This window comes from Patagioenas fasciata, chromosome 1 (genome assembly GCF_037038585.1).
Source record: "Patagioenas fasciata isolate bPatFas1 chromosome 1, bPatFas1.hap1, whole genome shotgun sequence".
Classification (NCBI taxonomy): Eukaryota; Metazoa; Chordata; class Aves; order Columbiformes; family Columbidae; genus Patagioenas; species Patagioenas fasciata.
The window spans coordinates 106,310,300-106,325,727 of NC_092520.1; the positions used below are offsets into that span (position 1 = coordinate 106,310,300).

The following is a 15,428-nucleotide window of genomic DNA, read 5'->3' on the forward strand; positions in this document are numbered from 1 at the left end:
GGAACTGTATGGTCTGTTGGGGAAGGGGAAATAAGTTCTCAAGAGCGTGGGCTCCAACCAAGAGTAATAATGTGGCCGTGCTGGACTGGAGCAGGGAGGGTGCCTTCTCTGGGGCCTTCTCAAGGCTGATCCTGGTGGAGAGCTGACCCTGAATTCAAGTGCTGTTTTTCCAGTTGCACAGACTCCAGAACACCATGTTAAAAAGAGGGAGAGGTGGGAAGAAGCAAGAATAGACATTCTTCTGAAAGGCTTCTCCAGGGCATACAAGCATGAAGTGTGTCTTACACAGAGATGTTCCTTTCCCGTGAAATAAGAAATTCATGTACATGAGCCACAAGAGCTTCTGACAGATCATTAGACACATCAATACTAATCTTACGAAAGACCACAATTATGGTCTTAAAATTTAGGAGCTGCAATTAATGAATGGATCAGCACGTGACACTGACCACCATGTACATCTATTAATAGTGGAGGGCCAGGGAAATAATTCAGACCATGTGAAATGGAATTGATTTTATCAACATGTAAACTACAAATACAAGCACAGAAAAAATTACTGGTTCAGCCCTTGAATCACATGAACCGGCAGAACAGTATTTTTTTCAGTGCAGTTGTACTGATTTATGTAGCATAGAATATGTTCTTAGTAGTTTAAAAATGTTTTCCAGCTTTGGACAAACTGGAACTTTAATTCAGCAACTGTAAATTATTTCTGGCTTTTGGGTTAGCTGCTGTTGCCTCTGGACTACAGACTAATGTACCATAACCAAGTGGCTCTTTTCTAGCTGTAGCTCTTGGAACGTGACCAAGCAAGACAAGATTTTTGCAGAAATTAAGTAATCTTATCAATAGCAAAAGTCGTGAATCTAAGCCTGAGATGCTAAGAGAAGTACATTTTGGGAAAACCAAGCATCTAAACAAACTTACAGGGAAAACATGTATTTCATAATAATATTTTCTGATAACTAGTTAGGTACCCATGCTTCGCATAGGTTAAACGCCCATTTAAGCAACAAGACCTTTAATGGTCTACTGCAGTTACATATTAGTCAAACTCATGAAAGTAACAAAATTACTGAAATTTTATTGGCAAAAATCAAGTTGAACATGACCTATGTAATTCAACGGAAGCAAGCCTCAGTTTAGTTTATCAAAATACTTCAGTTTTCCAGCTGGATCTGGAATTATCTGTGCAAGAAAGAAAATGAAAATGTTAGTCAAAAAACAAAACACATAAACACAACAAACTGTAAAACCAGAACAGCATAATGTTTCATAATATGATGCTAGGGCCAACCCACAAGCAACACCGAAGAGCAATTTATCAGTGGACTTGATCCTAGATTACTGTTTTATCTCTAAAGATACCTAACAACAGTAGCAGAAGGTTTTAACTAACTGGGCAAAGAGAGAGTGCAGCCTACCAAAGGAAGAATCTTGACAATTGGGACCACATACATCTATGTTGCTTGCCCCAAAAGCAAGACGCTAATAAATTAATATTTGTAATCAGGACTCTTAGAATTTACTTACAGTTCTTCCCTTGGCCACCACACTCTCATGGCTTCCTCTGGTCTGATCTAATTAAATCAAACACATTTAGAAGGCATGGCTACATCTTCGAGAAAGGTTTTTTGAACCACTATGCTATTTAAATTATCTGCATCTTTTGCATAGAGGAGAAAGCTTATGTATTGTTTTAGGTCTTCACATTGGTAGTGTTGGAGTTGTTGATCTCAGCATTGTAAGACTATTTTTTAGAAATTACATTAATGCCATATTATTTAGGTCATCCATGGTTACAGAGGACAGAACTTTCCAGTGGCCAAAACATGTCTGTTAGGTCAACCACCCCTCTTTCATTTTGCAGTCTGAATATCCGGCTTGCTCCACTGCGACACTCTGCTTGCTTGAAAGAGGTGACTCCGAGCCTCCAGTCATCCTGGGCAATTTTCACATCCAGCAAAGAAACATGGTTTAACTGTCAATTACAATGCTTGGTACTCTGCTTAGAGGCTGCTTGGACCTGCATTTTGTTGAGACAGCTCTTAAACAACAACACTGTCATCACCAGATGGTTCAGAAGAAAACCACATGCTCAATTAAATGGCAGTGATCTCATCCGACCTAGGCAGCTCAGACCCCCAGTAAAAATGTCATTATTCTGCTGAGGCTTGATCCAGGCCAGAGAACACAAATGAGTTCAATGGTTCTGGGTGTTCATCTGTGCCCTTGCTCTTCTGCTTTTAGTCACATGTAGGCGAGTTGTAACAAAGGAGGAAGAGCTATTGTGCAGCAAAGCAGTGCTCTCTGCTGGAGTTCTGACAGTGGCACACCATCTCTGCCAAATACTACAGCAGCCTGGGAACTTTATCTTTCTGGGTAGTGCCTAGCTAGGATCCACAGCAGCACTTAACAGAACCAAGAATTTATATGGACAAATAACCGAGAAGACAGATTCAAGAGTTTCCAACTTCTTCTCACCAGGTGTTAATAGGGAAAAAAAAACATTCTTGATCACTAACTAACTGCTGCTCAAGAGAGTTTTGTTCATACACAGGGAGTTTGAAACAACTGGAATAGTGTGAGGGAAATGAGCTCCTAATGAAATCAGTAGTAATCCAAAAGCTGTAACTATAATAATGTGAGTTTACTCATATAATCTCACTGAAAATTGCCAAGATTTGGGATTTGGCTTTACCGGAGTTTTTTAATAGTACATGCATTTAAATATAAACAGTGACTTACTGTTTCACTGCCAGGTTTCCAACCAGCAGGGCAAACTGAAGGGAAAAAAAAAAAGACAAAAGTTAGTAAAAGTATTTTTATACACACTTACTTCTGTGCATTTAACATTATCTTTCTGAACCTGAAGTAACACAGCACACAAATGTCATATGTAAATATCTGCAACTTGCAGTTTGCTTTATACATGGGATGGTGTCATAACAGTTGATACCTGCTACCAGCTACCACTTCTGCTATCTTTGGATGGATATGATGCCTTGGTTTAATTCTTGTGCCCTTCTAGACAAAGCACTGTCTGAGAATGAACACCTATTGTAGCGGAAACAAAAGTTTTGCAACAAAATTCGGGTGACTACTCAGAGATCTACCTTTCTTTCTTTAAAACCAATGTTAGGGAAAAATTTTTAGCAAATAAATCAGTTCAAAGATTCCACAAGAGAATGAGTGATTTTATTTGAGGCCTTGCTCAGGAGTAAAGGGATTACAGCATGTGGTTAACATGCAGCGTGGCAGAGAAACCTGTGACCACCTGCGCAGTTGCACATTCTGGAGCAAAGCTCTTATCTGTCCAGAGCTCTCCCTCTGAGTCTTTAGCCCAATGTGTTATGCCATCTCACGCTGCTTTAAGGCATGCTGCCACACAAAATGCCACAAATGCAAATAGGAATCGTGGAGAACTTTTTTCCTGTTCTGTGCAAAGAAGCCATTAAGGCGTATAGGGAGGCTCTCCTCTGCAGGTACTCTGGAAACATGCTGCAGATCAATATTCTGTAAGACAGCTTTGTAACTAAACAAGAGAGGTTAAATTTCCTCAGTCAACTGTGTGTAGCCTAAGTATCAGCATTTACATTTTTAAATCTGTACAGCAAAGCATAATAATGATTTGTACCGTAAGATAAATGCACTTTCAAATGCCAGGTGAAATTGAGTTGAAATGGAAGTTCAGCTGCTGAACATGTGTATTAATACTTAAACAAATCGTTAAATAGAAAAATGTGTTTATTTAAACACATTAATTAAAGAAATGTGAAAAGTTCATTCAATGTTTGAGCTAAGGAGGATACGAATTGTTGAGACAAAGTAATGATTTGAAGCCAGTGAAAGCTTCTTTGTCAGGGGAAGATGATCCCATAGCACTTGTAAAGAAAACACAAGTGTGGTGGTCTAACTTTCACAGCATCACCATGTATCTTGGCACGAAGCACTCTCAAATACTTGTCGTGGATCCTCAATGAATGACACTGGACAAGGATGACTGGCATCTCAGTTATTTTTAGTATGTCAAAACGTACTGAAATATTGGGCCTGATTTGTCACGGCCTCATATTTTGTACAGATTTATGCTTGTGACAGATGGTACCTAATACCTTAATTCAGAGCAAGGAATGCTTTATGCTCTGCATTCTCACGGATGTGAAGCGAAACATCAACTACTATTCTAGAAACAACCTATGAAAGCACTGGGACGACAGAATCTTGTAGCAGGGCAATCAAACCACTTAATTCCCTATATGAGATTAGTCTCTAAAGTTACTGAGTACCTTTCGTCCTAAAAGCTACAAATACAGCTTCCACTCTAAGTAAAACAATCTTCAACATCAAAGTAGAATAATTAAAAGAGCACCTTCTCCATGTTTGTCTGTGTACTGGAATGCTTGTACTAAACGCAGCGTTTCATCCACGGATCTCCCAACAGGAAGGTCATTCATCGTAATCTGTCGAAGGATTCTCTTATCATCAATAATGAAAAGGCCTCTGTGAAAACATTTTTTTGTGTGTGTTAGGAAACAGAATGAATTACAGTGATGTGTTTACATACTATTGCATGTCTGTTGAATGGGAAGAATTTGATCTCTGAAAACACCATACAATACCCACCACCTTAGAATACTACTAACCTACAATTCTTTACCTGGGGCATCAGATGACATGAGATGATGGCAAGTTAAAACCAAAAAAGGATATTTTTTTGCAGAACACAAAGCCAGACTTTGGCAGGCCCTGCCAGAGGACGCTGTAGATGCTAAGACGTTTCAGGGATCCCAAAAGCAACTACTCAAATTTATAAAACATGTATCTCTTCAATCTATTAGTTACTCTTAGTCTTGACTCCACTTGGATTTGGGAGGTCCCTGGGGTATTCTGCATGTTTGCCCTGCCCCAGGTATCTGCTGTTAAACAGGATAGTAACCTCCATCCCTGTTCTGACTCATTACGGCTAATTTTTTTGTGTTATTCAATATATATTTTGTCTCTCAGCACTAAGCCCCAAGTAAAAATTGCTCTCAAAGAAAAATTTCAAAAGCTTCTTTAGATATGAAGTAGTCAGTACCATTCCAGCAGAACAAAATGAACAGTAACCAAGTGAAATACCTAAGTGTATGTCCTTGATCTTCCAAATATACACCATAATCCTTTGAAATCTGGTGCGTCAAATCTGAAAGAAGCGGAATCCTCATAGGTCCAAGTCCCCCTTGTTTTCGAGGAGTATTAATCCTTTGAAAGAAACGAGATACAGATGTGTTTCTCATAAAGATTTATATTCCCTACACACAGTTAAAAGTCACAAATCAGAACAGATTTCGGGCAAGCAACATTTTTCTTGTTCTTCATACAAGGGAGATGAATACTATTTACAGTTGAAGCAAAATGTTCAGTGGATCTTTCACAGTTTTTGGCCACATTTATTAACAATGACCTCTTTCTTATCAGTCACAGTAGCTTTACACCAATGTGCTCACGAACTGGGACAGTGTAACGTCTCTACAGATACCTGCACCCTTATCCCTTTTTTTCTTTTGTATTTGAAATATTTTTTGGACTGAGACATGATATATTTCAAGCAGTATGTATCAAACAAGATTCAAAGATAAAGGCACTTTCACACACTAGCGTTCAAAAATTTTACTACTGAAAAATATTTTAAAGAGTTGTACCAATAGTATCATGCTTTTACAGATTATGATACACCTACATAGGCTACAAATCTGGGGATACAGTTCTTCAGCTAAGATGGGCTCGTGAATAATTTTTAGTGAAAGATAAGGAAAAGATACATACCATGCTAAGTGAGTGAACTTTGAGTCCACAGAACATGCTACTACTTCCGTATTTATTGCTCTGAATTCTTCAATTCTGTCACTGAAGGCAATTATCTCGGTTGGGCATACAAATGTACTAGATAATTTAATACAAGATAAAAACAAGTCAAAATTTTACGACACATCCAGTAAATTTTGTTTAACTTAAAATGGTGGATTCATCATAAACAATTTCAGCTCTTACTTATTTTTTTATTGCTTCTTCAAGTATTTAACCAAAATGTTGCCTGACAAATCTTTAAGCCTCAGTTTCTGGCTTAGTTACACACAGTTTATTACTGAAGAAGATCACAAACCTGTGCTGTCTTACAATCTGATTATAAGTGTTTTTACTGTTACTTTCCTTTAGACTTCCTGAATATTAAGTGGCTGAGTTTAAGCACAATATGCCATTTTATTCAGAGGAATATATTATAATTTCTTTTTACTGTGCATATCTGCAAATTTTAACTATTTTGACCTTTGACTTCCACTACAGAAGAAATAAAGACCACAATTTCTAAGGCCTTGAAGCTAACAGGCAAGAGCCATGTTATTTCCTTTATAATGTCAAGGTAGTTATGCATCTTTGTCCTCTTGTCTTCATTTTGTGGAAATGAATGGGACTGTCTGGTAGAGAGCTGAGGTGTTTCCACTCAGCCACTTAAGTTACCAGATACCAAATAAATGAGGGCAATGTCAGAAGTCCTTAGGGTGTTGTAGGAAGAACTTAAAGGGAAAATGTAATCTTTTAATGTCCTTAATACATTCTGGAAATATAGATAGGATGCTGTCTTCTGTTTGCAGCAGTGATTTACAGCATCAAACAGAATGTGAAGGTTGCTACAGATGGGAAGGTTTTTTTTTTTGTGTGTGTGTGTGGAGACACAAATTAGTGGACACACTTATTAGGGCAAAGATTGTGTCACAATTTTACCAATGCACGATGAAAACACAAATGAAAATACCATATTTCTTTCATTGCTTCTTTCTTCTCCCCCAAGCCCCTACCAAACAAAAAACCCAAGATCTCAAAAAAAGGCCAAAATTAATGAACTATGAGTCTAGTGTAGCTGTACTCAGTCTTGGTATGTCTACAGTGATCTTACTTACAAGTCTAGAGGATAAAAGAAGAAGACAAGATATTTTCCTTCATAATCTGTTAATTTCAGCTCTTTAAACTCTCCGTTAATGACCGCTGTTCCTTCCCAGTAAGGTGCTGGCTTGGAGACTGAAATACGAAGAAAAGTTCAATTAAAAGTCAGAATACAAAGCACGTATTCAAACCAAGCTGTTCACTAGCCGGCTTGCCTGCAGGGCCAACTGTTCCTCCTTTTGCTTGAAAAACAACCTACTGCACACAGTTACAAAACGAAACTTTCTTATCGCTTTAAAAAGTGCATAGCTGGCATAGGCTACAGAATGATTAATAAATGTAGTTTTCAGTACATATGGAAAGTCAATAATTTGACCAACTTGTGCTAATACATAAACCCTTTGAATCACTGATAATCAAGGCCACACAAACCTTATCTGGGTGTACTGAACAAACCATGTGTGTGCTACCAGCTCATGGCCATGGCAGAACATCTGTTAGACTGAAGGGGAAGCTGTTTAAGATTTCAGGAACCCTCACTACTTCATTAGGAATAGCTGTTGCAAATCAGAAACATAAGATGGTTCAGTTCAAATTCATATTGTCAGTTTTTAGTCATACAAAAATCTACTTGGAATTCAAGTCCACAAAAAGAATACATGCTGTAACACGTTTGGAGACAAATGCCTAAAACCACAGTGTGTATTTATTAAATTACAACTCCTAAGCAAATTGTAACTTGATGATAATTGTGTTTTACAAAAAAAATCCAATTAAAATGCATGAAATATACCTACTATTCCTACCAGAAGGGATTAACCTTGAATTAAAACCATTAAAAATTATTCTGCCAGGTACTATTTTCATAGCAATGTGAGCTCTGAGACAAAGAATAGGGTATGCTGGAGATCCAAGGTGATCTGAATATACTTGTGATGTCAAGGACATTGACCTACAGTCCCTGGGAACTAGGGAAATGCTGCTGAGAAGAATATAGAGAATCTTAATTATTATCTGGATAAGGACTATGTTGTTGGTCTCTCCTTTTTTTTTTAGGACAACCTACAGCTGTTAGTTATTGAGCATCTACAACAAGGACTGCCAAAAATACCCCAAATCTTCGGACACATCGTGCCTGTGAATGGGAAGGCAGCTGGCTTTGGATTCTCATGATATAACCCACAAGGGATGCAGCAATACAACTACAGAGAGTCAGTAGGTACGAGCGATAATTTCAGTTTACTGGTTTTGATGAAATCCTCTCAAGTCTTCTGTAGAATTCTTTCTGACCAGATTTCAAGCTACAGACCTCTTTTTTTTTAAAATTTTTATCGAGTCTTTGTAGGTATGCGACAGTTTTCAAGTGACAGCAAGGATTAATCTTCAAGTTATTTTAAGCTCTCCACAATGTTTCAAATATTGCTCTTTACAAAACAGTGACACTCATCATCTAATCTCATCACAGCAAAACATTCTCTTCAACTGACCTTCAGATTACTAGGGAGAAAGAAAAGAAATTAAATAAAATACGTTGTATCTTGACCTGTTTTTAAGTGATATTATTAGCTGAAAAAGACTTGTCTAAAATGTTGTAAGAATATTACAAAGGGACGGAAAAAAAATAACAGAACTGGTTACAAGTATCTTGACTGCTTTTCCATCTTTCTCATAGCATCTGTTTGCAAATGTTTATAACAGAATTTATGCCCTGTCTTGGCAGAGGAAAAGGGTTTAAAGCTCTAAATTCTCGCAGCAAAGACACGTTTTGTGTGACTTCTCTCCTTTCTTCAGTCTAAAAAACCAGGACTTTTGGGGAGCAGCTGAGCACTTGAACAGGCACCCCCCTGAGCATCTCACTGCGACTCAAGTAAAGACGCTTGCACCTCAGTCTACCATAAAGCATTTAAACCACAACGAGAGGGTCTGCACAAAAGTGGCAAACCCAGCCCAGTATGGCCAGAAAGCGCCAAGAGAGGTGACCGCTGGCTATCTCTATTCCCCGTGCGAACACAAGGCATTCCTGCACGTCGTTCAAAGCGCTCCCCTGATCGCTTTCGCTGTATCTGGAACCGCAAGCGTTGGTGAATGCGTGGGAAACGTTAACTCGCTGTCAGTTTAACATCATAAACACGCAGACCTGGAAAGGACGTTGAGCCTTCCCGAGCCCCCCGCCCCCCGGCAGCCGCATGCCCGCTACGGCGGCCGGAAGCCGACGGGAGGGGAGGGAAAGCACCCGGGAGCAGCGGGTTGAGCAGCCAGTGCCGCTCCCGCGGGGACACCCGCAGGGACACCCGGCCACGCCGCGGTGGGGGCCATGCAGAGCCAGGGGCTGCTGCTGGTGCAGAGAGGCGGGCAAAGCGGCCGTCTGGGAACCAGCCACATGGGGATCCCGGGAGGGCCGCAGTCCCACGGCGGAGGGCCAAGGCGCTCGGCTTGACGTGGCGCTCCCCGCTGCTCTGCCGCTCCAAGCCGCGGGGCGGCCGCCGCCGCCCCCCGCCCCTCGCCCGCCCCGCGGCGGAAGCGCATTGCGGGCGCCTCTCCCCGCCCCGGCCCCAGGCAGCCCCTCGGCGGCGGCGCAACAAAGGGCACCCGTACGGCACCCGCCGGTCTCCCACTCCCCGATCCCGCCCGGCACCTACTCTTAGCCTGGCTGAGGTGCAGCGAGTGGTCGGAGACGGGCAGGCGAGCCGCCTCTCCCGGGTAGACCTGCCCCCCAGCGTAGTAATGGCACTGCTCGTCCCCCCGCTGCCGCGCCGAGCGCGGCTCCTCCGCCTCCGCCGCCTCGCCTCCCAGCACCGCCACCGCCGCCAGAAGCAGCAGAGCGGAGCAACGGGCCTTTGCCGCGCCGCCCGCCCGCAGCCCCCTCCACGCTGCCTCCATGGCCCGCCGAGCGACTGCACGTCCCCGCGGCGCGGCGGCGGGAGGAGCTTGGCCGGGCCTGTCGCACACGCCGCACGGCCAGGCCCCCGCCCCGCGGCCGCTGCCTGAGGAGAGGCGGAGGTCTGAGGCTCCCGGCCGCCCGGCACACCCACCCCCAGGCCCTGCCTTTCGGTGGGGCTGGGCGCTGCCTGCCGCCTGCAACCCGGGCACTGCCGGCCGGGCTGTGGCTTCGGGTTTAAGTCCCGGAGCAAATGGTAAATTGTGTACGTGCCTAGAGAAAAAAGAGAAAAGAAAAATACACGTGTATGTGGAGAGGGAGCGTGCACGTAGTCCAGTGCGTGTGATTGCAGAAGGAAACTCTCTACCAATACGTGAGATAATCCTGTCTCTATCCTTATCGTGGCAGAGTGGGTTCTGTGGGCATTTAATCACTCACAGCCGTACCAGTCTATGCCAAGCGCAGCTTGTACCCTCTGGCCTAATGAATACACAAAATGTGGAAAAGCGAACTGCCATAGATCTGAAATCTTGCATTGCTGCCAGCTGGGCAGCAATTCATGAATGAGCACCATGTAGTGCAAGTGGCTGCATTAAGAGTGTGGCTAAACAGAAATGAGACTACTAAATGCCTTTTACTTCATAGAATCATAGAAACATAGAATGGTTTGGGTTGGAAGGGATCTTTAAAGCTCATCTAGTCCATCTCCCTGCCATGGGCAGGAACATCTGCAAGTAGATCAGGTTGATCAGAGCCTCATCCAGCCTGGCCTTGAATGTCTCCAGGGATGAGGCATCTACCACCTCTCTGAGCAGCCTGTTCCAGTGCCTCACCACCCTCATGGTAAATAATTTGTTCTTAGATCCAGTCCAAATCTACCCTCCTCCATTTCAAAGCCATTAACCCTTGCCTGTCACTACATACCCTTGTAAGAAGTCCCTCTCCAGCTCTCTTGTAGATCCCTATAGGTACTGGAAGGCTGCTATAAGTTCTTTAGGGTGAACAACCCCAACTCTCTCAACCTGCCCTCTCAGAAGCGCTCCAGCCCTGTGATGAGCTTTGTGGCACAAATATCTTGTTCCAAGTTTGCCCTGTGAGGTCATTTTTCTCAGTGCCCAGTAGATAGTGGTTCATATCACAAAATAGTTACATATTTGTCACACACAAGCATAGCTAGAAGGTAATTCAGCAGCGCATTTAATAACAAGCAAAATTTTGGAGACAGTGAGTAGGCTGTGGCGAGCAGTAGGTGAAGCTTCGCAGCACAATGCCTGGTTGAACTAAGTTATGCTAGGCGTACCTCGTTGACTGGGACAGTTCAGATCATCTGTCAAGTGGATCAATGAAATTGTAACCAGGATCCTTAAAAATTCAGATGTGAAAGGGCTGGAGCTATCCCTTACCAAAAGTGGGGACACCACTGACCTTTTGTGCTTGCAGCACTGTGGATGCCATCCTCTGGGGAAACTCATGGTTCACTAAGAGGGTTACTCCAGACTGACAATGTCAGGGTCTTAGCAGAGGAACATCTGCATTGCATCCAGTCTCTGCAGATGATTTGTGCTAAGTGCACCTTCAGGATGGTATGGTACCCGTGCCAGAATGGACAGTACAATTTTTCTCTTTTAAGAATGATACGGAACAGGCACATAAAGAGCAGAGTGAAAAGAAAACACCATGGGCCGTTTTCAAAAAATATAGGCTCTGTAAAAGAAGAAAGTGATTAGCAAGGCACCTATCATGATATATTGTGTCTGGAAAAAATCCTGCTGTTTTTCTGGTTTCCTACAAGAGAATCCACCCTTTAAAAAGATATTTCACAAAATTAAATTCACAGAAGTGGGAGAAACATGACCTTGCAAACTTGCTTGGACTTCTTACCCTGTGATTTTAGTGTTGTTTTCTTCCAAAGCTCTGACTCCTCTTCAGAAGGAACTCCTTTCCTTTCCCATCTCTTGTCATGTTTGCCTTTAAGTTCCAGTCTAGATTCTACAAGTTACGCATCGTGCTTGGAAAATGCCATTCATACTGTTACTGTCACAGAAGTAACCTTACTTTGGCATATTTGCCCACCTGAAGGGGTTGAAGATTACTGAGGGTCAGAAGGGTGAGGTTCTGGAACAGCTCTCTGACGGCTATGGAAGCAAAATATCTACATAGTTATCGGGCTTCATCAGTGTGTGTGAAATTATAAAAAATGGACTTGATGGCACATGGGATCCCGTTGTCCTGTTTTTTCCACAGTGAACTGATGGTGGCCAGTCTCTGATTATACCTCCTAAAATGTTGGAAGTAGGATAAAATCTGATCTTTTCAGTGCTGCTGTTTAGGTTTGACTTTCCTCTTCTGTCAAGGGCATGCCTTTAAAGTGAGGATGAACAAAATCTGTTTGCTTCTGTTAAGCACTCTGGCCCTGGTGGATAAAAAGCACTTGAACAATCTTGGCACTTGCACTGATTTCAGATTCAGGCATGCTTTACATTTAAGCTTGCTAAAATGTGCTGGTAGATCACTGTTTTCCATGATCCAACTCTAGTCATACTGAAATTAATATCAAGCTCTCCTAAATGTCACTGCTTGTAAAGAAAGTCACAGTCATGACCTCACAAAGTTAGTTTGGTTGTCCCTGCTCTTCTCTGCTGGTATTTTGAACCACATGGAAGAGCAGTGATTTGAAGAGTAGTTGTATAGTAAAGCTGAAAACAGTTGAAAGGTTGAGAGGTATGTACTTTGCATAATGTTAACATCCTTCAGTTGAAAGATTTTTCGCAAATACCAATACATTAGAGAGAAAACTGGTAAAATCAATGCAATAAAAATAGGAAAGAATCTGGTGTCTTGTGAGTGGAGAAAATCCTGAAGGACAGAAATGTGTTTTGTCTGTTGAACATGTTAGTTGGATAGCACTAATTTGAGGTTCTTATGTGATTAAGTATATATAGACATGGAACAGAGTTCAGATGAGCAACAATGAAGACTTTCTGGCTGCTGCTGTACTATCAAAGCTTCTGCCAGTGATTAAAAGTTTAAAAATCTGTAAATGAAATTCAAGATGAAATCCAAATATCTGTCATGCTTCAGTGTCCAAATGGATAGCACAGACAGCCTTTTTTCTTTGCCAAGGGATGAAATACTTGAACTGAATACTGATTTTTGTGTTTAAATCGATAAAATTAAGTTACATTGCTAGTATGTAATATGGGAAACACTACTTCATTCGTCACTGTGCTGCACTCATCCATAGAATCACAGAATCATAGAATGGTTTGGGTTGGAAAGGACCTTCAAAGGTCATCCAGTCCAACCCCCTGCAATGAGCAGGGACATCTTCAACTGGATCAGGTTGCTCAGAGCCCTGTCCAGCCTGGCCTGGAATGTCTCCAGGGATGAGGCATCTACCATCCCTCTGGGCAAGCTGGGCCAGTGTTTCACCACCCTCGTCGTAAAATATTTCTTCCTCATGTCTGGCCTGAATCTGCTCTCTTTTAGTTTAAAACCATTCCCCTTGTGCTATTGCAACAGGCCCTCCTAAAAAGTCTGTCCTCATGTTTCTTATAGGCCCCTTTTAAGTACTGAATGGCCACAATAAGGTCTTCTCGGACCCTTCTCTTCTCCAGGTTGGACAGTCCCAGCTCTCTCAGCCTGTCCTCACAGCAGAGGTGTTTCAGCCCTCTGATCATTTTTGTAGTCTCCTCTGGACCCTCTCCAACAGGTCCATGTCTTTCCTGTACTGAGGGCTCCAATTGTACAGCTCTCTGCAGTTGGTAGAGTTTACCACATGTAAAGGGAAAGCTCTTAAATCCTTCCTTTCTTTTAAGTTGTGTTAACTGCATGTCATGCCATATTCAGGCCCACAAGGTTGTTTGGTTTTGGCAAAGGGCTTGACTGTGGCAGGATGTCATTGCCATGGTGGCATTAGAATTGTGGGAGCAGGGAGTGATTTACGCTACTAAAGCAGTTTAGAGATGGTTATGGAGGTTCTGTCCTTGCTTGTAGTGATAAAATACCTCACTATCATTTAAATGACCTAATATAAAAATATCTTGGAAAAATTAACATAGTATATTGTAGCAAGATGCCTGTCACGTTTCCTGGAACAGATGAAACAGATGCTCAATATTGTGCTGGTGAAGCTAGCAGTTGGGTTTATCCTCCTTATGGCTTACAGGGACATTTTAACAAATGTATTGCATTGCTTGTCATGCGTGACAGAAAATCTGCAGTGTAGAAAACTTTGCTGGAGAAAGCAGGGTAGAAAACATCTGTTTTGTAAGTGGTATTGGATCAGAATGATCATAATTAAAGTTACCAATTAGAGGAGTCTTCTTTTTGTCTCTTGATTAGGCTAGCCTGGTGGGATCAGCTGTGTGTGCACTGACTGCACAGGGTCCCTGAAGAAAAAGTGTATCAGGCTGATAAGTGCTGGGCGGTTCCATTTGCTTTGATGAGAGGTTCATCCTGACTTCTGCCTGCTGCTAATATAGCTGAAGCAGTATGGCTAATTGAATATAAACAGAAGTTTCTTCAAATCTGCCACTTGACAGTGTAGAGGTGTAATAGCTATTCCTATATAATTCCTGTAACCTACCTTTGGGGAATATGCTAGTGTTTGGAGATGAATTTATACTTTTCCTCTTCAAACACACCTGCCATAGAAAAGTTCTGCTTAATTTCCTTCCCTTCTCCTCCAGCTGGTTCTGCTTCTTGCGGTATCAGTGTCAGAAACCCTGCGGGGTTGGTGTGATAGGAACAGGACTGAGTATGGTCTTTGTGTGTTTGACTGAGCATGGCATAAAAGGGTGAGCAAAACTGCTGGTCACTGGGCCATGGGGGAGCACGGTTCCAAAAGCACCACCCATTCCAAGCTTTCTTCTGCCTCTGTAGGTGCTGACAGAACCTACAAGTTGCTGAAGATAAACAAATACTGTGAAACAGCCTTCTTGACCTAATAAATACTGTAGCCCTTGGGCAGCCCCGTCAGTGTTCCTTTGGCTGACACCTGGAGGGGTGAATTACAAGTGCATTTATGCTCTATCCCATTTTTTCTTCCATTGGCAAGCGTCTATTCAAATAAAGTGCCCAAAATGTCTCTGAGCATTAGCACGATTTTTGGTAGGTCAAACTGACAACAGTGAGGACAGAGGAAGCCCACACTGAACCATACCTGTTAGGCATATGCTGTGGTCTACAAGTCAGCGGACTATGAAGAACAATTGAAGTGCTGCACCTAGAAACCAATGCTGGACATCTAGACCCTTGGCGGTGTGCTGCTGATGTGCCCTGAGACCATCACAGCTAGGAGCTTGCTAGCCAAAATAATCTAGCTACTTTCATCTGGTGTTGCTAATCAACAGAGACCTTCAACCACAGAGGAGAAACCCCACTGTGCCAAGTGTAGTGATCTCCATCATTGTCATTCATGGGGATTCACAGACTCCTGCCCTTGGGGTCCCACTCTTGGTTCTTCCTTCTCAGATCTGAGCTGAGGCCAATGCACTTTGGTCTAAGTCTTGAGCTCAGTCAGCCTTTGGGAAAAGGTGGAAAATTTGTCACCTCAGCTCAGACAAAAAGCGAAGCTGTGTCCTGCTTTCGCAGGTGCCTGCCACTGTGGCCTCATGGGTGG

General features: G+C 42.5%; 1 protein-coding gene across 2 annotated transcripts; it reads right to left on the reverse strand.

The window, feature by feature from the left end:
• Positions 1-1,067: 1,067 nt before the first annotated feature.
• PRDX4 (peroxiredoxin 4) lies at positions 1,068-9,855 on the reverse strand. Of its 2 annotated transcripts, XM_065858943.2 has the most exons (8): positions 9,567-9,855; positions 6,945-7,062; positions 5,812-5,928; positions 5,125-5,247; positions 4,376-4,506; positions 2,752-2,786; positions 1,537-1,583; positions 1,068-1,191 (listed from the first exon to the last, which is right to left on the reverse strand). In XM_065858943.2, exons 1-8 carry the CDS (start codon positions 9,805-9,807, stop codon positions 1,188-1,190), a joined length of 816 nt encoding a protein of 271 aa, XP_065715015.1. In that variant the 5' UTR covers positions 9,808-9,855; the 3' UTR covers positions 1,068-1,187. The 2 variants fall into 2 exon arrangements, with proteins under 2 accessions (XP_065715015.1, XP_065715008.1); XM_065858936.2 differs by lacking the exon at positions 1,537-1,583 and having other exon boundaries at positions 9,567-9,854.
• Positions 9,856-15,428: the final 5,573 nt, after the last annotated feature.